General features: G+C 35.7%; 2 protein-coding genes across 4 annotated transcripts; both read left to right on the top strand.

The window, feature by feature from the left end:
• Positions 1-2,057: 2,057 nt before the first annotated feature.
• casp3b (caspase 3, apoptosis-related cysteine peptidase b) lies at positions 2,058-12,197 on the top strand. Of its 2 annotated transcripts, XM_047802116.1 has the most exons (9): positions 2,058-2,210; positions 3,895-3,973; positions 4,829-4,959; positions 5,052-5,180; positions 5,304-5,479; positions 6,707-6,824; positions 7,462-10,079; positions 10,593-10,614; positions 12,104-12,197. In XM_047802116.1, exons 2-7 carry the CDS (start codon positions 3,900-3,902, stop codon positions 7,689-7,691), a joined length of 858 nt encoding a protein of 285 aa, XP_047658072.1. In that variant the 5' UTR covers positions 2,058-2,210; positions 3,895-3,899; the 3' UTR covers positions 7,692-10,079; positions 10,593-10,614; positions 12,104-12,197. The 2 variants fall into 2 exon arrangements, with proteins under 2 accessions (XP_047658072.1, XP_026991353.1); XM_027135552.2 differs by lacking the exon at positions 10,593-10,614.
• On the top strand, positions 9,836-21,385 carry irf2 (interferon regulatory factor 2). 2 transcript variants are annotated; one of them, XM_027135722.2, is made up of 9 exons: positions 9,836-10,079; positions 12,104-12,196; positions 13,026-13,125; positions 13,287-13,463; positions 13,624-13,658; positions 14,122-14,242; positions 15,225-15,371; positions 16,692-16,735; positions 18,696-21,385. In XM_027135722.2, exons 2-9 carry the CDS (start codon positions 12,110-12,112, stop codon positions 19,005-19,007), a joined length of 1,023 nt encoding a protein of 340 aa, XP_026991523.1. In that variant the 5' UTR covers positions 9,836-10,079; positions 12,104-12,109; the 3' UTR covers positions 19,008-21,385. The 2 variants fall into 2 exon arrangements, with proteins under 2 accessions (XP_026991523.1, XP_026991522.1); XM_027135721.2 differs by lacking the exon at positions 9,836-10,079 and adding an exon at positions 10,144-10,427.
• Positions 21,386-22,397: the final 1,012 nt, after the last annotated feature.

Here is a 22,397-nt window from a genome sequence, read left to right as displayed (position 1 = left end):
AAAAAAATTGCCTTTCTACCATGTCAGGTTTAAGGAGAGTATAGTAAAGCATAATAATATCAGCTGTGTAGTAGACTCACCTTCCAGTTTGGAAGAGTCTGCGCTTAGAACAATCTCACACTCTTTTTCAGTCTTTTAATTTTTGTGAAAAAGACCGTTGTGTTTGAAAATCTAAAATACTCAAACCTGCACATCTTGGCACTAACAATCTTGCCATGGTTAATGTCAGAGAGATCGCATTTATTGTTTGTTTTTCTCAAAAGGAAAAAGTTTGATCTGCTTTTGACTTTTTTTTTGACTGGTTTTTGATATTTCCAATATGTTATGCATTATACATCTGCCACATGATTGGTTGATTAGATAACTTCATAAATAAGCAATTGTACAAGTGCACAAAGTGGATAGTGTGTTTTTTGATGTTTTTTTTAACTTGCGTGTATTGAAATGTTTTGTTTTCAGTGCAAATCCCATGGTTTGCCCTACTGACACAAATTAAATGTGGTTAGTGGTCAAAACCAAATATACCAAAGTAGGTAGACACCACTGTTTTGAATATGTGATCACTGAATGCTAAAACCATCTCTTGTGGTAAACACAATGCAGTTTGTTTAGTTTGTTACGCAGTTTGTTTAGTTTGTTACTCTAAAAAAACTTTCCGACAAACACAACAATGTGTTTGTATGTTTCTTTTTTAGTTGTTCTGTGATCTATATCTACAAAACGAGAAAGTCAAGTCTGTTCACTATTTGTGTTTGTGATGACTAATATATGTGTATAGATTAGTTTTTATAGTGTAATTATTAGCCACCCATCCACCCCCCTTTATTTCTCAGTTGACTTTCAGAAAAGAATCCAAATTGCAAATAATGAAACATAGAGTGTAAACTTTTGGATTGGGTCTATATAGATTACTAACTAGCTTTTGATGTATAGTTTTATTTACAACAAATTTCAGAAATGAAATCAAACTTTAGAACTTTTAAGATTACACTATTCGATTATCTAATTCACCATGAAAACTTTCCAGCTGATGTCAAAGTACATTGAGATGTTCATCAACGTCAGCAAAGAGTGCACGGTCTAATAAAACATGGAATTTTATTTTTTTTTGGCTTTCTGTGTAGCCTTAAAGCACATGCATGTAATACAATGAGGAAGTAATCTGTTCTCTAATAACAGACTTTCTGAATAATTAAATTCTCCCGTTGTTGTCAAGACATTCTCGTCTTTTTAATGCACAAGCCCTCGATATTTGTGATCTTCAGCCTCTGTTTCTTTCTAAGCCTCTCGGGCTTTGCTTCTATTTAGTATAATGTCCAGCATTAAAATTTTTTTAATAATTTTTACATTTTTAAATCCAATTTTTTATCCATTTATTTTATACTTCTTATTTTGTCTTAATTCTTCTTGGTTTACACATTTTTTGTTTCACAACAATAACAGAAATACACTTTATTACTGCGAATACTATTATAATATATCATAATAGCATAAAGTAAGAATACATCAATACATATAACATTTTAGTGAGTAACCAATAAATAATAAATGATAATGTAATAAATGTTGGTGCTGATCATTTAATTTTGGGCGGAGCTTTTGTGGCAAGGGGACCACCTAAAAAGTCTGTTCATGTAATTATTGGGGGGGTTTTAATACTTTTTTACTCAGTCTCCTATAGGGATTTTATGTCATTGTATTTGTCACGTATGCGTGCCAGCGTGAAGCAGTGCACGTCGGTCGTAGTGGGCGTGGCTACGAATAACAACAACAACAATAATAATATTAATAATAATAACAATAATAATGATAATAATAACAACAATAATAATAATAACAACAATAACAATAATAAATGACTTATTACCAGATCATTTAGGCTGATGCCAAAAATATAGATGGCAGGTAAGAACGGCCTTTTTTTTCTTTCAAACAACAGTTTTTATTTAGTGACAGTTCTTAATGACGGTTTTAAAGTCTATTTTGACGTTATTAGTCATTTTGTACTGAGTTTCTATTCCGGTTATTTCACTTTAAGGTTCTACTGAAAAGCCGTATGGGCGTGGCCAAATGTTCACGAGTGGGCGTGGCTACAAAGTTTTTAAGTTGAGGCTTAGGGCAGAAGGTGTGGTGTTTCCTACAGCTCTAGTTGGGAAATACGCCGGTAAATTTGCGTTATCCTTTCACTTCTCATCTCAGGACAAAGTCTTGTAAGTTGATTTATTTCTATTTTTATGAAAGCTGTGATGTGTTAGTCATTAAGTGAGTTTTGTTCTCAGTAACTTTTAAATCTCTCCTGGTCATAATGAGAAACTAATCAAAGTGTCATTGCTGTTACTAATAAGTAAATGTTTGGACTATTTGGATATGTAACATAGTGTAATAAAATGTTTTACATGAATAACCCTATCATGACTAACATGACCTAATGACCTAACTTTTTTTTTAGATACAGAAACTGTATCTAAAATTTGAACTGAACTTTGACTCATGGTTGACTTTGACTTACAGCAGATCAGCATTGAAACTGAAAAGAAAGTGATAGCTGTTAGTCCTGTAAGAGGAAATACTGTACAGATGAAGAGACATTTTAAACATTATGCTACTTAATTATTATTTTATTATTAACCTTTATTTAACCAGATTAGTCTCATTCAGATATAGAATCTCTTTTTCAAGAGAGACCTGGCCAAAATAGCAGAACAAATTAAATCATACAATCACAAAACAAACAAAAATCCAAAAGACAACTCAAGTGCATTTCAGTTTAAATAAAAGTGCCATTAATTAAAACATTTGTAAGTATGAATGGACTCATGTTCAATAGATTTAACATAATGTTTAATATCATTTAAGGAAATTAGACACTGTAGCTTTAGTGATTTATGTAGTTCATTCCAAGTTGAAGGTGCAAAAAACATAAAAGCCTTTTTAAACAACTCTGTCCTAGCTTGAGGAACATTTAATGAAATCATTTTCTGGGACCGTAAACCATAAGTACTCTGTACAAAAGAAAGAAATTCGGATATGTAGCCTGGCAGCCTGCCTATAATACCCTTATATATAAAAATATAAAGGTGAGTAAGCCGGCAATTTGACAGAGAAGGCAAAGTCACTTTGGAGTAAAGTGTACAATGATGCGTGAGAGGTCTGCAATTTGAAATAACCATTAAAGCTCCATGAAACACAGCATCCAACATCTGAAGACACTTTGATGGGGCATTCATATACAACAGATCACCATAATCAATAATAGAGAGAAATGTGGCATCAAATAGCCTTTTTCTAGCAGAAAAAGTAAAAGAAGATTTGTTCCTAAAGAAAAAAAACTTAGCTTCAATTTCAACTTTTTTACTAGATTCTGTACATGAAGCTCAAAAGATTTAATTAAATTAATTAAAAATCCTAAATATTTATAAGATGAAACTACCTCAATTAGATGAAACTACCTCAATTCAGTATTCAAAAACTATATTAAATAATCAGTATTTAAAAATATCCTTAGGGACATTTTATAGGTAGCAAAGCATGATACAGGGTTGTGATTAAGACAATCAGCACAATTATTCTCATGTATAGGTCAGTATTAATAAATATATTATTGTGTAAGATGTAAGATGTTGGACTACTGATAGGATGGTTGTGAGTTCAAATCCCAGCTCCACCAAGCTGCCACTGCTGGGCCCCTGAGAAAGGCCCTTAACCCTTAATTGCTCAGTTCTATAAAATTTAATTAAATTTTAGGTCACTCTGGATAAGGATGTCTGCTAAATGACAGAAATGTAAATGGACAGAGTTAAGCTCCGGCGTTGTTGTGTCTTTTGCACAGAAACAATATCTAATCTCACAATACTGCAATAACTAGTATCTTTTGAATGTCTAATGCTCTTCTAGTGGCCATGTCAGACATGAAGAATGGTGGGAGAGAAGATGGAGGAGACCACGTGGATGCCAAGAAGATGGAGTCCAAAACGTAAAACATTTACCACAACTACCACACTATTTCAGTTCTACTCTCCTAATGATCAAATGGTCTAAGTGTCAAAGTATTGAGGCTGTACCCTGTCATTTTGTAATTCAGCATGATTTTATACATTGATTATTAGATCATTTTAGTTTTAGTTTTTGTTTAACACATATTTTATATGGGAAATAATTGATCTTATAAAAAATATAAACTTAGTTCTATAATTTATCTTAAACTTAAACCTAATTTAGTTCTTAGTTACTTGTTTTATTAAACAAATATATACTGTAAATATAATATATAATATATATATATAACATATATATATAGGGGGCACGGTGGCTTAGTGGTTAGCATGTTTTCCTCACACCTCCGGGGTTGGGGTTTCGATTCCCACCACCACCTTGTGTGTGTGGAGTTTGCATGTTCTCCCCGTGCCTAGGGGGTTTCCTCCGGGTACTCCGGTTTCCTCCCCCGGGCCAAAGACATGCATGGTAGGTTGACTGGCATCTCCGGAAAATTGTCCGTAGTGTGTGAGTGAATGAGAGTGTGTGTGTGCCCTGCGATGGGTTGGCACTCCGTCCAGGGTGTATCCTGCCTTGATGCCCGATGACACCTGAGATAGGCACAGGCTCCCCGTGACCCGAGAAGTTCGGATAGGCGGTAGAAAATGAATGAATGTATATATATAAACGCATGAGCATTTTGCCAATTTAGTCAGCTGTAGATTTTGTTAGATGTTAGTGATCAAAGTAAAGGAAAAAAAACAAATCGAAATATGAAATTTTGGACATACAAATCTAATCTGATTCACTCTACTCTTCTTCTTTCATGTTTTAATTTCACATTTACTTCCTTTAGGGTGACTCCTCAAGCCGTAACTACACATGCTACAGGCAAAACACCAGATTATTCAGATGCATACCGTATGGACTTCCCCAACATTGGGAAATGTCTCATCATCAACAACAAGAATTTTGCCAAACAGACAGGTAAAAACTTGAAATAGGCAATATAAGTTTCTTATTTGCTGCATATGAGTAGTGTCTGACATAATTTTCTTTATAACTCTTTTTCTTTGTAGGCATGGCAGAGCGCAACGGAACTGATGTTGATGCTGCAAACATAATGAAAACTTTCCATGATCTGGGCTTCAAAACTGTGATCCAAAATGACCAAAGTGTTTCACAGATGAAACAGCTTTTAAAATCAGGTTTATGGACTGATATTGTCTTGAATGTCTTAAGACTAACCATTGGTTTTAGAACATTTATCATTCCATTAGTTCCTCATTGTTTATGACCATTAATTGTAATATTTGTTTTCTTTGTTTAAGTATCCCAAGAGGACCACAGCAAGTCAGCCATGTTTGTGTGTGTGATGTTAAGTCATGGGGATGAAGGTGTGATCTACGGCACAGATGGATCCGTGCAGCTGAAGGATCTGGCCAGATTCTTCAGAGGAGATCAGTGTCTCTCTCTAGTTGGCAAACCTAAACTCTTCATCATTCAGGTCTGAATTTAAAAGAATATATGACAATACACAAATACTGTATGTAATAATTAGATTTGAAGATGATAGAATTTTTTTTATTTTACCAAGATATAGGGCCTTACCTCATTCTGGTATTACAGCAAAAGTATAATAATTCATTAAATATTTTTAAAATATTCATTCAATATTTTTAACACACATATTAAAATATTTAGATGTGATTCAGATCTAGAGGCAATTTGGCACTGCACCTACCCCAATGTTTTGGCAGGAGTACAGATAATTGATGGATGGCTGTTACCTCATGGCATCCTTTTTGAGCGTAACACATGCTTGACACATGCTTGAAGTGATTTGTTGTCAATTCTATGCACAAGATTCATTAAAAGAAAATCATCTAATGTAAGCGATAACTGAAAGTGGCATATTTTGAACAGTGTTTCTGTTTCTGCCCAGTGCTCCTGGAATGCACTGCGGATCCATAGAAACCCTGACCAGAATAAAGGGCTTACTGAAGATGAATGAATGAAAAACTAAATGAATTTGTTGGTTGTTTATTTGTTTGTCTCCACAAAGCAGGTTGATTCTACATTTTTAATGTAGAATAGTAAAGTTAAATAAAAGAACCATTTGATTAATTCCCTATTATTTGTCACAGGTGTTTGATTAGCAGATTGATGAGTTTGCAATGCAACAAATCTTTCCTCAGGGTGTCGCCTTGTGTCATTTTGGTTATTAGGAGACAAATTTTACAATTTAAAAACCTTCTTATAGTGTAACACTGGCAGTATACAGATGTAGACAAATTTGTTGGTTCCTTTCCCTGAAAAAAAGAGGGAAAAGAACCCACAATTTTATATGAAATAACTTGAAAGTGATTACATGAATTGGCATTCAAATTTATTTATTTCATCACCATTTTATATTAAACACAGTGGATACAGACATGGAGCTGATCTGACGGCCTTCTTAAAGTGAGCCCACTGTGACTCAAAAAGCAATGAATGGTCTTATCAGACACTGTTGAACTCCAACTGCTCTTGGAGTTCAGCTTGTATCTCTTTTAAAGTTTTCTTTTGCTCTTAAGGTTTTCTTGCATTATCATTCTGTTCAATCTAGAGTCAATTTTCCACTTCTGGCCACATCCAGGGTGATTGGATCCAGTCCCATAGGCAATAAACTTTATACAACTGTATTCACAGGAAAAAATTTGTCCACATCTGTACATTATTGTTATTTTTTCAGGCTTGTCGTGGAAACGATTTGGATCCTGGCATTGAGACTGACAGTGTTAGTGAGTCAGAAGGCACACAAAGGATTCCTGTCGAAGCAGACTTCTTGTACGCGTACTCTACTGCTCCAGGTAAGACACGGTTTTATACTCCTATGTATGGAGCTTCATGTTAGTCTGATGGAACTCACAAATCTTGTAATGTACAGCACAGATTTCAGTAGTGGAAGGATAAATGAACAACCTACATTGTTCTACAACTTTTGGATCTGATTAATTTTCATCTTTTCTTACGTTTGTTTCCAACTAATTAAGAAGGCTGGTGCAAATAACCGGTCCTGTGAAAAATGACTGTAACAAATGTCACGAGATACACATAGCAAAGTCAGAACAAGAGTAACAGGTTGGAACCACACAAAAGCTAGGGAAAGCCTGGGGGGGGGGGGGCATGGTCATGTGATCTGTTTAAGTGAATGTTAACAAGGAATGAAGTGACAAGTGTGTTATTTTATTTTCTCAATTTATTTGGTGATTGCATGCCAGACTAAGATGCAGGAAGAACTCACAGTAGGTGCATAAAATTATAAAAAGCCAGGAGTGTTAGGGGTTTTGTAATGTTTTAAGTCACTATTACGGTTCACTATTTCTGTTTCGTGTTCTAGCACACTTTAATGTGAATGTGAACATCACTTATATCCTTGGATTTGTTTAACTGGTTTATGCATTCAGGTCTTTGTGGTGTGTGTTAATTCTTATACTCCCCCTACAGGTTATTATGCTTGGAGAAACACAGCCAATGGCTCTTGGTTCATATCCAGTCTATGTGAAATGCTGACTAAGTATGGCCGTGATCTGGAGATTATGCAACTCATGACACGTGTCAACCGCAAGGTGGCGTTGGAGTTCCAGTCCTGCTCCTCCATTCCTGGGTACAGTGACAAGAAACAAATACCATGCATTGTGTCCATGCTGACCAAAGAGCTGTATTTTCCAAAGTGATCATTTGACATAAAATGAATAAAAAAATCTCATTTAGGAGTTCGGTTGTAGAGTAATATGGTTTAATGGCACACTGCACAACAGTCTGAAGCAACATAATGTAGTAATAGTTTACATTGTCAAGTACATTTATAATCAGTATGTGTTAACTCATATCCTGCACCATGTAACATGTCATACTTTAATAACAGGGATGTTCACATTGTCAATACAGGCATATAGGACTAAATAACAAAGCTTTGTTTTAATAAATATAAACCTTTACATGAATACACTGGACTGACTGTGGCAGAGATTAAAGTGCGTATATGATCTGGTGTTAATGATTAGCTTTTTGTTGATATGTTGGATAGCAGCATTTTCCTCCAATGCAAGCCATGTATTAAGAGAAATATGTAAACAAATGTCTTAATCCTTTATTCTTAATGGTTTCTGATCAAATTGTGCATTTTATTCTCCACTCACTTCCCACGTCAAACATTAATATTCAAATGCATGCAATTGTGTATTGCACAGTAATTATTATTATTTATTTTATTTTCATTTCCACTTTCATAGCCAAATTTCATAATCAGGTTACACAGCACAGCGGTATATGCGGAATAGAAAACAGAACTGGTACAGTACAACATAACTGAGATATAGATGCATTTCACATTCATCACATCATTATCCGTTTATCCGTTATCCGTTATCAGTGTGTCTATTCCACTGATAAAAGTGCTTATATGATGTGGTGTTAATGATTAGCTTTTTGTTGATATGTTGGACAGCAGCATTTTCCCCCAATGCAAGTCATGCATTAAGAGAAATATGTAAACAAATGTCTTAATCCGTTATCCTTAATATTTTCTGATCAAATTGTGTCTTTTATTCTCCACTTACTTCCCACATCTCACATTTCCAGTAATTTTCCAATTTATTATATTTGCCTTTTGAAACCTTGACTTTTTAAATTATGACACTGCCTCTACTATACTGTTTAACCTATTTTAATCATTAGTTTACTAAAATGTGGGAGTATAACATCATGTTACATCATAGAACAACATGTTTATTGCACAGTAATTATTATTATTTTTTTTTTCATTTCCACTTTCATAGCCAAATTTCATAATCAGGTTACTTATTCTTTAAACAACCACATTGTACCACACAGCACGCACGCACACACACACACACACACACACACACACACACACACACACACACACACACACACACACATATTCTTTTTCTTTTTTTAATGCAGAATAGAAAGCAGAACTGGTACAACATAACTGAGATTCACATTATTATCCGTTTCTCTCAGTGTGTCTATTCCACTGCCTAAATGGAGCTTCTAATAGTTGGAGCTTCTAAAAGAAATATAAATGTATGAATTTCTTTATGTGACAAAATTGATTTAATAAGTTGATTAGCTTGTATATTTGTGGTTGGTTTTTTAAATAAAAATACATGTTTGATCCCTAACTAGTAGGTCTCAATAATTAAGCCTATTTGACAATACTAAGAATAGCAACCTAGGTGAAGTTGTTTCATGAATATGGCTGGGAAGATAGCAAATGTAAGGGAATTAAAGGTCAAATCCATGTATTATTAACTTTTGCCAAAAAGAGTGCAAGATAGTGAGGACCTGAGGACAAACCATGGGGCTCAATAATAATAATAATAATAATAATAATAATAATAATAATAATAATAATAATAACAATAACAATAACAACAACAATAATAATAATAATAACAATAATAATAATAATAATAATAATAATAATAATAATAATAATAATAAATGACTTATTACCAGATCATGTCCCTGCAAGTCTGTGCTAGTTTAGACTGATGCCAAAAATACAGATGGCAGGTAAGAACGGCCTTTTTTCTTTCAAACAACAGTTTTTATTTAGTGACAGTTCTTAATGACGGTTTTAAAGTTTATTTTGACGTTATTAGTCATTTTGCACTAGTTTCTATTCCGGTTGATTTCACTTTAAGGTTCTACTGAAAAGCGGGGAAGTGAAAATGAAAATGAGGCGCGCGCCCCGACTCACAGCTCAGCGCCCTCTCGCGCTTTAACCACACACACACACACACACACACACACACACACACACACACACACACACACACACACACACACACACACACACACACACACACACACACACACACACACACACACACACACACACACACACACACACACAGCTCGGGAGGGGATTTCCACGAAGCACCGTTTCCTAAACTTGTTTTGCTTTCGTTCTGGACTCAAAATTTGCTTACAATTTTCGTTTTTTCTCTCGACACGAATTAAAAAACAGTCCTTCTGCATTTGCGGCCACATTTGCGGACTTGTTCCGAGTCGGATTTAATCTCGAATTGCAGGTAAAACCATTTCCGCGTTTCTTATTTATGGGGCCGATTATTCAGTGCGTTAGCGTCGTGTAGCTTCACCGCGCGCCGCTGTGGACACGCAAAGAATCGAAAGTGCTGGAGTGTTTTCATCCAGCGGGATCTGGGAATAGGGTTATTTTCACTTTTGAAATGACTTGACGCTCTAAAAGGGATTGGTGGACGGTGAACTTGCACTTGGGGGGCAGTTTGACAGTTCATGGTCAGAGCAAACTGAGGCGTTATAGAGAGAGAGAGAGCGAGCGAGAGAGAGAGAGAGTGTTGTGTTAAAACCTCTCTATTTTAATTACTGCTGTGAGAATGCTGCTAAGCGATGATACTGTAAGTCACAATAGCATTTTAAGCTATTTGCTGAACAAGTCGGCTTGTCTGTGGTGTAGTATTGGATATGCTGGTTTGTCTGTTTGTTTTGTTGTTTGTTTTTACACTCTCTCTCTCTCTCTCTCTCTCTCTCTCTCTCTCTCTCTCTCTCTCTCTCTCTCTAAGTTGACCGTTTATATGACAGCAGGTAACATGTACCTTACATGTATTTATGATCTCTCAGTACTGAGCCTTGGTCTGGTCTAGTGATCTGTTTGAATATGAACGTTCTCTCTATCTGTGCATGACATTTCACAACTTTTACAGCTAATTTCGGAAAGTCTGAGATGAGAAAATTCAGTTCACTTTTTCACGATTGGTATTTTTTTGTCCATCGTTTCCTACAAATATACTAATTAGCTAGAACTTTGTGAGGAAAATGGCTAGATGTGGTGAGCAGGACAAAAACCTCACATTATGCCATGTAAAATGAACTGTTTCTGGAGTAATAAATAAAATGAAAAATAAAACACCACAACGGTTCACATTTATGGATGTGTACACAGATTAAGAAGCGCAACCAGAAACGTAAAGAGAGCTCAGTGGTATTGTATTGTATAGTGTTTACAGAATACTGTGTGATAAATGAGTATGAACATTCACTAAGAAATAATAGGCAGAACGTTATATTTACGTATAGATATTTATCAAAATAAACAATATATTGATATACTGAGTGGGCTGCTTTGGAGTTGGAGGATGAGCACTGAGATGGAGGATGAGCACTAAACATCAGTCATGAGTTTTGAAGAAGTTAATATTGAGTTATATGCAAATTACATGACAGGCAAGCAGTTTTACAGATGGTTTTCTTTCAAGCTATTTATGTGTCAACAACCAACACGGCATATAGAGTTATATGCCACTGGAGCTAAATCTTTTGCATCATATAAAATGTGAGCACAAGGACAGGTTGTACAATAGTGCTGTGCTATTGCTGGTAATGATATTACCGTTTTTATTTGCTTGGAAAAAATACATCTGTTGATTTTTGAAGTTTTACTTCCAAACGTTTGGCCCCTTCAGATATGAGATTCACTTCTGTTAAAGAGATCACTGGGATTCAGCAGGTCTGTGCAGTACAGGGCTTACCCTTAATATTCAAATGAAGAAAAAACCGAAAATAGTCCCAGTCAAGTATAGCCTTTTGGTCATGTCAGATATTTATTTTAAGATGGATATAAAAGGACAACTTCTATGCAACTTCTATTTTTCATTTTGCACCATATCTTATTTTAGAATAACTTCACGAAAAGCACGACAGGCTATGTAATTTGCATGAAAAACAAAGCATGAATAGCCTATGGCATCCTGTGATTTTGAGATACTCACTAGATAAATATCAACTTTACATGTTTGTGTTACTGTGTTTCAGTGTTTCAAGATACATGAGTGCATTGCACAAGTTAGGAAACTTAGACCATTCAGACAGTTGTTTTCCAATAAACCATTTGGATAAGTGCAGTAATCTACTATTCTGATTTTTTTTTCTGACTTTTTCCTGGCTTTGTTTCCTGCACAGAACTAAAAAAATGTAAGCCTGCTGCAGAAGTGTAGATGACAGGAACTGTCTAAGGATTGCACAATCCAGATAACTCTCTCTCTCTCTCTCTCTCTCTCTCTCTCTCTTTCCATAGTCCACTATGCCCGTGGAGAGGATGCGTATGCGACCATGGCTGGAGGAACAGATAAACTCGTGTAAAATACCAGGACTTAAATGGGTTAATAGGGTAGGTACTACTAATAGAATAGGATATTGTATTCCTTGAAAAAATAGGAAAATACATTTTCATCATTCTTAATAAATAATGCTGAGCAATGGGGTTAAAAAATTATCATATTTTTGAGACTCAATATGTACAATATATAAGTTTGCTAAGAAATCTCAAGCAGACAAGAAGAAGCATCATTAAAAACAATTGAATGATACTTAATTTAAATTATTGTTTTTAATTCATTAGGTTTTTTTAAATAGAACACCTTAAATTAAATATCTAGCTGAACAGAAGGAATCCATTCTTTATTATAAAAATCTAGCATTTATTTATTATTTCATGCATCAAGTATTTGTATACTTTGTAGACGATTTTATAGAACATTAGCAATCAAACTGCTAACAGTCAGTTTGCCTAAAAGACAATGTACATATAAAAATATTTATCATATTGTCTTCTCTTATTGTCGTGAGATTGTAAGTTCAAATCCTGAACCTATTGTGCAAAACTGGCTGTGCTCAAAAGTTACATCTCAAAAAAGTGTATTATGACATGAATTTATCCAACAATCTTATTGCTACACAACCCAGTGCAATTATGCAAGAGGAACCTGTCAGTTTTCTCTGTAAATGTCCTTTCGATTTGATTTACATCCTGATACATGCATCTGTAATAAATTCATGCATGTCAATGTTTGTTTACCTTGAACTCATCAGATATTTGCTGAGTACACCTTCACATGAGCACAGACAGAAAGGCAGACACACACACACACATACACACACAAACATACCATATCATAACATTTGCAATGTGTTTTTTTTTTTAATGGCCACACTTGTAGGAAAAGAAAATCTTTCAGATTCCGTGGATGCATGCTGCACGGCATGGCTGGGATGTGGAGAAAGATGCACCTCTGTTTCGAAACTGGGCCATACACACAGGCAAGTATTCATATAGTCTTGCTAAAAACACAATCACTTTTATCACTGACTGATAACATACTCACTCATGGTTTAAAAGATTTAAACATCAACCAGTATCTTGTCCATATTAATAATGTATTGCGTTTGTTATTGTGTGCTCAACATTCTTTATTATTTAGGCAAATACCAACCCGAGGTGGACAAGCCTGACCCCAAAACATGGAAGGCAAACTTTCGCTGTGCTATGAACTCCCTGCCTGATATTGAGGAGGTGAAAGATAAAAGCATCAAAAAAGGAACAAATGCCTTTAGGGTTTACAAGATGCTGTCGGCAACAGAAAGACAGTCAAAGAGAGGTTAGTATCTGTCCCAGGCTTCAACACAAGTGCACATTCATAGAGCCTATAGTGCAAATAAATAATCTGTCCTTTTTCAAATAGTGTTTCCTTACCATATTATGTTTGATGCAAGAAATAAAATGATGGTATAAACAGAATAGATTTTGTTGTTTAATAGGTAAGAAGAGACCAGATAAAGACATAAAAGTAAAGGTAAGTTCCTGCCATTTACTGATGCAGTAAGCAGTTGCAGAATTATGTAGAGAATTTTCATGTGAACAAGCAGATGTGAAAATTCATCCATCAAACGTTCTAATAAATTTGTAACTGATTTTGTCCATTACATTAGTAACTGCAATGAAAAATACTAATGCAACAGATTTTTTGTAAATGACACAAACATGATTATAGATCCTGTCATATTGCCTCCATTTAATACTTAGTATCCAATAGTATAGCTATAGTACCCAAGGATCCCTCAAAAAGGGGGGTTTTGTTCGTAATCTGAATCTGATATACAATATATTACTTTTTGATATATATGATATAAAATTCTCTTATAGTATTACTGTTGATACATTTTTTTGTGTCTGACTGAACTTTGAATGTGTGTGTGTGTGTGTGTGTGTGTGTGTGTGTGTGTGTGTGTGTGTGTGTGTGTGTGTGTGTGTGGCAGGAGGAGCAGCAGTGCACTGTTTCCTCTGCCTGGGAGAGTACCAATGGCTCCACAAGGACTGCAGGAGCTGCAGGAGCACGAACAGTCAAACAGGAAGCAGATCACACTGTCACAGAAAGAGGTAAACAAATCAAACCCCTAAACATACACACACACACACACACACACACACACACACACACACACACAAATGTATACCTACACAGTACATCACTTAGCATTTTTCTGCTATATTTAGAAATATATTTCAGTTTGATCTCCACTGTGCTTTTTACTGGAAGAACCTCCTAGTCCATGAACTCTTTTATCATTCAAGGCTCAATTATCTAATGCAAGGTTTTATTTCATTTAACTGGGACATTCACAACTAATTTCTGATAGACTTTGTTATAAATAAAAAGTGGGGCTAAACAACATGACTGACCACTTTATTGCTGCTCCAAACCATAATGTGTTATTTTAGACTTGTTTTCAGTTTTGTGACTCACTCTTCTGGTACAAGGTTCCCAAGCCGATGAAAATCCAAAAGCATTATTCTATGCTTTTTTTTCCATCCTTTTTTTCCCCCCGTTTTTTTTTACACAAGGACATTCATCCATTTTACACCTTTGCTTTAAACCTTGATTTGAACAAAGTCTGAAATTTGCATAAAGGGAGTGTTTTGCAAATCTGGTTAAAATCTGTTTCTTTTGAGCATCAAAGAATCCAGGCCTACATTTTTATGTCTTTAGTAATATATTTATAACTTCTGTTTTGATTAATGTTTTCCAGTACAGCTCAGCTTCCCATCAGATAGGCCTACAGGGTCAGAGTCCATGAGATAGAGAAAGCCGAATCATTAGAGCAGACTCTATGCCTGTTTGCCTTCACCACACTATTTACAAGGAAATGCCAATTTAATTATCCATGCTATTCGGCCATCCTTCCATTAACTGTTTTATATCTGGAACGAGGGTGTCTGTGTCAGTGTCTGTGTCACTTCCTCCAAGATGGTCGCCTCACCCCCCCATATACATAAATACAAACATGCGCACATGTGCATCATTAGTTCCCCCTTGCATGTTCTTCATATTTACTCTCTCTTCCTTGTTTCTCTTCCACAGAAGCTGGGAGTCGCAGTCCTTCCGAAGACCATCTGATAATCCCGGACGTGTGTCAGACCATTGAAGTGGTGACAGAGAACGAGGAGCAGGCCGTGAGCTCCACCCACTCCTACCCCCTTCAGATCTCTCCAATGTCTTCATACGGAGGTTTCACACACTTTCTCTTTGTGTTGATTAGTCTCTGTTATTGTCTACTGCTGGAGTAAAGCAAGAAGATCTGAAAAGTACTCAGTAATCATAAGCTAATTTAAATTGTGACTCTTGTGTTTTATGTTTCTCCTATTTATTTGGTTCATATTCTTGGACTTTTTAGGAATGAGCAACTACCACTATTTTAGTGGCATATGTTTATTATGAATAAATTATTATTATTATTATTATTATTATTATTATTATTATTATTATTATTATTATTATAATAACAAGCACACAGATAATAATAGTACATTTATGAGTAGAGGAGGCCAAATTAGTGTTTATTTAGGTGACCGAATGAACCTTTTTTTATTGTTTAAAATAAAGAATACAAACTCTATTATGAAATTTCATATTCCTTAGAGATTCATCCTTATTCTACTCCCTGCTCTGCTCTGCATCTTTATTTAACAGCTATAAGAGTTAACTTCTACCTGACTGTACTCTAACCAAGGTCACCGGTCCTTTGCTTATTGCTAGCGACCCTTGGCATAACAGAGTTAATTTGTAATCTACACTCACCATATCACTTATGTCGGTGGAGCTCTTTCACTGCTGTAGCAGCGTAATAACATCATTGCTTCATACACAGAGATATTATTGGATTAATTAGGGAGAGATGGTGGTGATAAAGCTAAACTCAACAACCATACAGGTGTGTATTTCCAATGAATTTCTCAGCTCAGAAACCCGCAAAGGTTAGAAGGTGGGGCTTGTGCGCTGAGCTGCTTATTCAGATGCTCTGTGGCTACAGTGTTTATAACTACTTCAAACAGGTTTTTTTATCTGCTTCATGCCACGCCTACAGACGTTCTATGTGCCAAACACACCTTAACCGACAACACAAAACATGCAAAAATGTTTCCTTATTTACTTTATTAAACCTTCATACGGGGTTTACATAAATCTGCCTTTTTATGTTACCTACATAAAGATTGATTGATCATTAGATTTAAATTTAAATGATCTAATCAATGATGATTAATTTACAACCGATTTAACTTTCACAAAAAGCCTTATTATATCGGGGATGTGTTTATATCTGTTTTAGCAGTGAGAGTGATTTTGTGAAGGATCATATTGGCTAATTTTCAACTGAACATGACTAAGCTTATCTCCCTAACCAGTGTGGAAAATTTGAAGCCCTTTATGTGTCAGAAGACACGGAAGTGCTTTTGTTGTACTGTAGTGCAACCTGTCTTTCAGGAAAACCCTGAGTAATCAGTGCCTATTCTCTCTACTTTTCTCTCTTCTCTTACTTTTTGTGTACAGAGAGCGACACTGACAGCGTGCAAAGCGAAGAGGACTCCAAAGAGGTATGTGCAAGACTAGTATTTCAAAATACAAAGCTTAGTGAGTCCGTAGTAGTGGCATCAATCCAATAAAAATGAATCAGACTGATGGGAATAGTTTTTGCAACTCAGTAAATGTAGCACTGCCTCTTTAACATGACGTCAGAGCATTGCCCATAATCTGCTCCCTCCCTGATGTCTGCTTCCTGTAATGCTTGCAGGCACGTGTTTGCATCAGTGAAAAACACTGGCATGACTCATAGGATCTGATCCAGGATCTGTCCAAAAAAGTCAAATCAGCCATTGTAGCATATTTTAGGCCTCGGTTTTGCCAGCCTGTGCTATTTTGTTATTATACTTGCAGCTGTTTCTAATTAGCTCTAATGATTCTAATAATATAATATAAGCATTAATGTTAAATTGGCTGAGTTGTAAGTGTATTTCTCATTAATAGGGATGTATATTTACACACTTCCCTTTATTGTGTTTAGGAAGTTAGACCACACAGTGGAGTTTCTGGAGTCTCTGTGAAGAGCAGTGTGTTAAGGCTATGGCTTAACCTGTATTTTCAGTTCCTGTCATGCAAAGCTGAAAAGTAAAGTAGGGGGGAAAAAAAAAGACGTAGTGTGACGTTGTTATAGCAGGTTTAAAAACGTCCAAGAACTGGTGTTGAAAAAACTAACATCCAGTTTATTGCTTCATTTATTAATTAATGGTACTTTGTAGGTACCATATATTTAAGCCAAAACATACATGAAAACTGTAACCGTTAACCCTTCTATTGACTAGTGTAAATGTGGAAATGGAGCTTAGAGTGTTTAAACTTTGGAAAGGAACATGATTCAGATTTCTAGATTGAGTGTACATTTGGCAGATGTAGGGTTTCAAAACTACAGCCTCAGGTTGCATGTTATTTTGTGTCAAGTATCACTTTTACTGTATAAAAAAAAGTGTAATTCCCCTTTTGTGGTACAGACACACACTAGCCAATGGAGTGAAGCTGAATAGGAGTTATCAGCTTAAACTTAGTCATTTCAGGGATGATTTACAAGCATTCAGGAAGCAGATTTACGTTTGCAGTTAGCTGCAGTGTGGAGATAGTGACATGGTGGAAATAATATTTACAGCGAAAACAACTGGAGCTGTGATTAATAGCGGAAAAGTTCGAGTGGACTCGGAGTTGTATTTTGTTCCTTGCAACATTTGCAAGTTTTAATGGAAGCCCAGTCAACTGGGCAGTTTGTCATTTAGTATGCTGTACTGAAAAATCACGATGACTATATATGTGTGGACAAAACAGAGTAACTGTCACTGAAGAGGTTGTGTGCAAAAGCGCATGCATGTAGAGGCTGTATGTATTTATGTGTGAATGAATGTTTGTATATCTCTGCATGTGTGTGCGAGAGTGTGTGGGTGTGTAAGGATGGACAGGCGGTAGTGTGGGTTTCTCTACATTCCATTGCTTAGATGAATCATGCAGAGCTCCAACGTGGCAAAAAGTGTACAAAGTAAAATCTCAACTTTAACAAGCGTTTAATATATATGGAGTGTATACTTTCGTGATTGGTAATTGTGCTAAGAATTGAGGACTGAATTTGTTACATTTTTATCACCAACAAATATGGTTTGTTTACCATATGGGCCATTGTTAAAATGATTTAAGTGCTGCAAAGGAACAAAGCTATTGTACAATTGTATAATGGTTTTCTCAGTGGCTTGGTGATTTATTGTTGGGGCATATCAGAGAGAAACAGACCAGAGTATTTATGCTGTTACATTTATCAAAATAACAGATCTACTGAGATGAGGAAAATAGCAATTTGGACTCAACTGTATAGTATTTGATCAAAGATGTACATTGATTTATTTATGTATAGATAATACCTGGTGAGTGGATGGATGAATGGATCATGGATCAATAAGGTCACAAAAACAGTAGGTTTTCTGGATTTGTTATCAACCTGCATTATTTTCTCTTCTACAGCATATGCGAGCACTTGTATGGAATAATCATGTAGAGGCAAAGCCAGCCTTGGACACCTCCACGATGCGGACATCTTTACCCAGCATGTCCACTTTCATCGCTAAGCCCAACTTCAGGATTACAGCTGTCCAGGACACCACATCCACTGCCTTTCATGGCCCCTATAACACCGGGGGACCATGGAGCCTCTTGACCACACCTCACTCTCCATCACAACCCCCAGCAGCTTCCAGCAAACCTCCTGTCCATGAAAATCGCGCCAGTGTCATCATGAAAACCTCAGACGTATCGAAATCTGTCAAGAGTTACTAAGGAAAACCACCTCAGTAACTGAAACCCCTTGCCTTTTCTTGATCCTGGCTTCATTGGAGGCTGTACTGAAATTTAACACGGATCAAAGAATCTAAGCAACACTCTGTGGCCTCCTATTGATGATCTCACAGCTAGCAAAACTGATGGTGATGATGATGATGATGATGATGGTGATGTCTGGCTCGCTAAATAGTTCATCTAAGCCATGAATGAGATAAGACATGATGCAGGGCAAATGCAGGATTCAGTGCAGGTCCAGGTTTTTATTTCAGGGAGCGCTCTAGTACAGTGACAGCAACATTGGCATTGTTTCCAACTCGTTTCAGATGTGTATATACAGGAGAGTCATAATGTCTAATCAGAGGCATTCGCTTTAGCACCTTATAGTAAAAAAGCACTGAATGAGATTATCTGTGGCCTTCTTTCTGTCTCTATAGCACCATGAGTGTGGATACACACTTCTCTGAAAGGATTTGTTAGTTTGTGTCTCTTATCCATCAAAGAAAGCACTTTTAAAGGTAACCTTTTTGTATCTCAAAAATCTGACATTGTCTAATATATTGTTGTGTCTTAAGGGATTTTTAAAAGGTGGATTATTTACATTTTTGCCCTGTATAATCAATTTTGATTCATGGATGTTTTTCTGAATGACAAAATGGCACTTATTTTATTTTTTATTTTTTTTTTAAATACATTGATATTTTTGCTTTCTACTGTATGCGTGTACATATAAATGTACATATAAACAAATTTAATTATCAGTGCTGTGAAAAAGCATTTGCCCCCTGAAGTCGTTTTCTGCATTTTTGCGTCTTTGAGAGTAGATTCTAAAATCAGAATATAGTGTTTCAAGAATCAAGCCCTAAAAGTTGTAGCAAATAGGGATGTGGTTTGGACCTTATATTTAGTTTTGAGCTGCACTATACAGTATGATATGTGCACATCTCTGTGAATACACCCCACCTTCACCTCCAAGTACTGTAGTTATGCAGTTCCTTGTTTTGTATCAAACCTGAGTAGACAGGTTTGACTTTTTTAATTGTGAGTACAGATTGGTATTCACTATACACTATTCCAGACAGTGGAGATGCAGCTGGAGTCAGTCGGTCCAGCCGTGTGCTTGTTTTCCATAACCTCATAAGAGTTTTTGGGAACAACTAGACCGGGAACATGAGAAGCACATGTCCACAGTATGCTGGGTCACACTCACCCCCCCTTTAGCCATTTACATGTGCTTGTGATCCACTGATCTCTCTGTGCATATGAATTCAAGCACAGAAAACACACACACACACACACACACACACCACAGAAAGCAAGGTTCAGGTGTCCTGCATCAACTGTTACCCCCTTCTCCCTTTCCCCCCTGAAAGCCTGTGCCAAATCACATCCTCACCTGCTACAACCTTAAAAGCAAATGTGTAGATTTTGCAGCTCACACAGGCCTGTCTGGAAAAAAAGTAATAGTATCCATCCTCAACATCTGTTACTCCCAACTTCACCAGCAGTAACTGCAAAATCAATGATTCCTGTAAGGATTTTCTATGCTTAAGAGAAATCCTGTGCATTTTCCTCTATATTAGCATGCCTCAGCTCAGGTCACTAGTTTAGGTCTAGGTCATCATCAAATGTGTTTTATACTTTATATATTTTTACATTTATTTGTGGATAATACAAATGAATAATTACCTGTCGGGGTTATGTTTTTTTCTTCATATCAGGACACAGTGTTCACTGCACTTGTAGGTTTTAGTTTCTCCATAAAAATTCATTGATGCTGATCAGGAGAAGACTTTATTCATATTTTTTATAAGTCACACTTTTCCACATCTCGTAAACCATCTAAGTGCTTCTGGGCGAACCAAACTGCACCCAGCACCTTAATAACCACATCACAAGAACATATAAGGATCTTTTCACATATTGATTGTATTCTGTAAATTTGTGGATGTTTTTTGTAAGACAGGCACTCAGCTTTACTACTTACTGCCCAACAATATTACTAGCAGACCTCTGATAGATAGCCAGATGAACCACATTATCTTAAACCTTTATGCCGAAGTCTCTTATCATCCTCATTACAATCATTTATTGTAAATTTTGGCAGCACATCAAAAATGACATTAAGTGGTGCTAAGATATCAAACAAAACAAATCAAATCCAGTGTGCAAATGCAGAAAATTAAACAGGTGGCAAAAACTTATTTTACAGCCCTTGTGTGTGACTATACATGGAAGTGTGTTCATCTAACCAAATGTGTCTCTATACACATTTATAGGTTTCTCAATCCTGTGGATCAGTGAATATCTAATTATATGCAAAGACAATGTTGTGTAAAATAAGAATTTCTTGATAATAAATATACAAAAAAAAATCACTGTTTCTGAATTCGAGTTATATTACATGCTCATGTATTATTAGACATTATGCTTGAAATGTCCGTTAGATTTAGATATACTATACGACCAAAAGTATGTGGACACCAGACCATTAGGCCCACAGGTGCTTATTAAATGTTATTTTCCCTTTACTGCAGCAACAGCTTTCACTCCAAATTGTTGGACGTGCAACAATGTTCTTATATATATATATATATACGTGTGTGTATATATATATATACGTGTGTGTGTGTATATATATATATATACACACGTATATATATATATATATATATATATATATATATATATATATATATATATATATATATATATATATATATAAGAACGTTTTGAAATAATTCTCATTGGACTTTAATGATATACACAGAGAGCACATCTCACACCATATTGTTGCAAACCTGGGAAACAAAGTTGATAGTTGATATGCACGACTTAACGTTAATTTCCCTTAAATTTGGGAATGTTTGCAAATGTAAGGACAAGGACGGGAATGAAGAAAGGCTTAAGACACAGGATAAGTAGAAAGACATCTGTGGAATTGCAATCTTAGTAAAATGGAAAAGAGTTTCTGATGGTTATTAGGAGATGCTTCAGTATCATTGTCGTGTTTGAAACTGGAACACATTTTAAGCTGCCATCTTGTTTCCTGCTGGAGTTTCACATCTTAATGAAAGAGAAACCGGCTAACAGTCGTTGAGCTTTTACAGCTGTGACTGAAATCTGTGATGTCTTGATGGCTTGATTACTAATAAGATTTTTCTAGACATAATTCATATGCTGGAGGTATTTTTAGATAGGTATATTTTGATTGTACAAATCCTTTGTAAAAAAAAAAAACTGCATTCCTTAGTGAGTATAATGGAAGGTTCGTTGTTCTGTACAATCTAATTCTGTTTTTGCATATCAGAGATACTGACAGATGCAAGTGAAATATGATCTGACCCCTAAGTGTGTGTATGTGAGGATGCATCTGTGTCTAGGTAGAAA

The sequence above is a fragment of the Tachysurus fulvidraco genome, chromosome 17, assembly GCF_022655615.1.
Source record: "Tachysurus fulvidraco isolate hzauxx_2018 chromosome 17, HZAU_PFXX_2.0, whole genome shotgun sequence".
In the NCBI taxonomy this organism is placed as follows: Eukaryota; Metazoa; Chordata; class Actinopteri; order Siluriformes; family Bagridae; genus Tachysurus; species Tachysurus fulvidraco.
Note: the sequence above shows the minus strand (reverse complement) of the source record. Positions and strands in the feature narration are given on the sequence as shown.

Bases quoted from the DNA above. Each gene is read 5' to 3' on its own strand.
- casp3b (XM_027135552.2), top strand. From the start codon at position 3,900: ATGTCAGACATGAAGAATGGTGGGAGAGAAGATGGAGGAGACCACGTG. The intron at 4,960-5,051 runs GTAAAAACTTGA...TTTTCTTTGTAG, and splicing joins GAATTTTGCCAAACAGACAG to GCATGGCAGAGCGCAACGGA. The intron at 6,825-7,461 runs GTAAGACACGGT...CTCCCCCTACAG, and splicing joins CGCGTACTCTACTGCTCCAG to GTTATTATGCTTGGAGAAAC.
- irf2 (XM_027135721.2), top strand. From the start codon at position 10,407: ATGCTGCTAAGCGATGATACT. The intron at 15,372-16,691 runs GTTTCACACACT...TTTTGTGTACAG, and splicing joins TCCAATGTCTTCATACGGAG to AGAGCGACACTGACAGCGTG. The intron at 16,736-18,695 runs GTATGTGCAAGA...TCTCTTCTACAG, and splicing joins GCGAAGAGGACTCCAAAGAG to CATATGCGAGCACTTGTATG.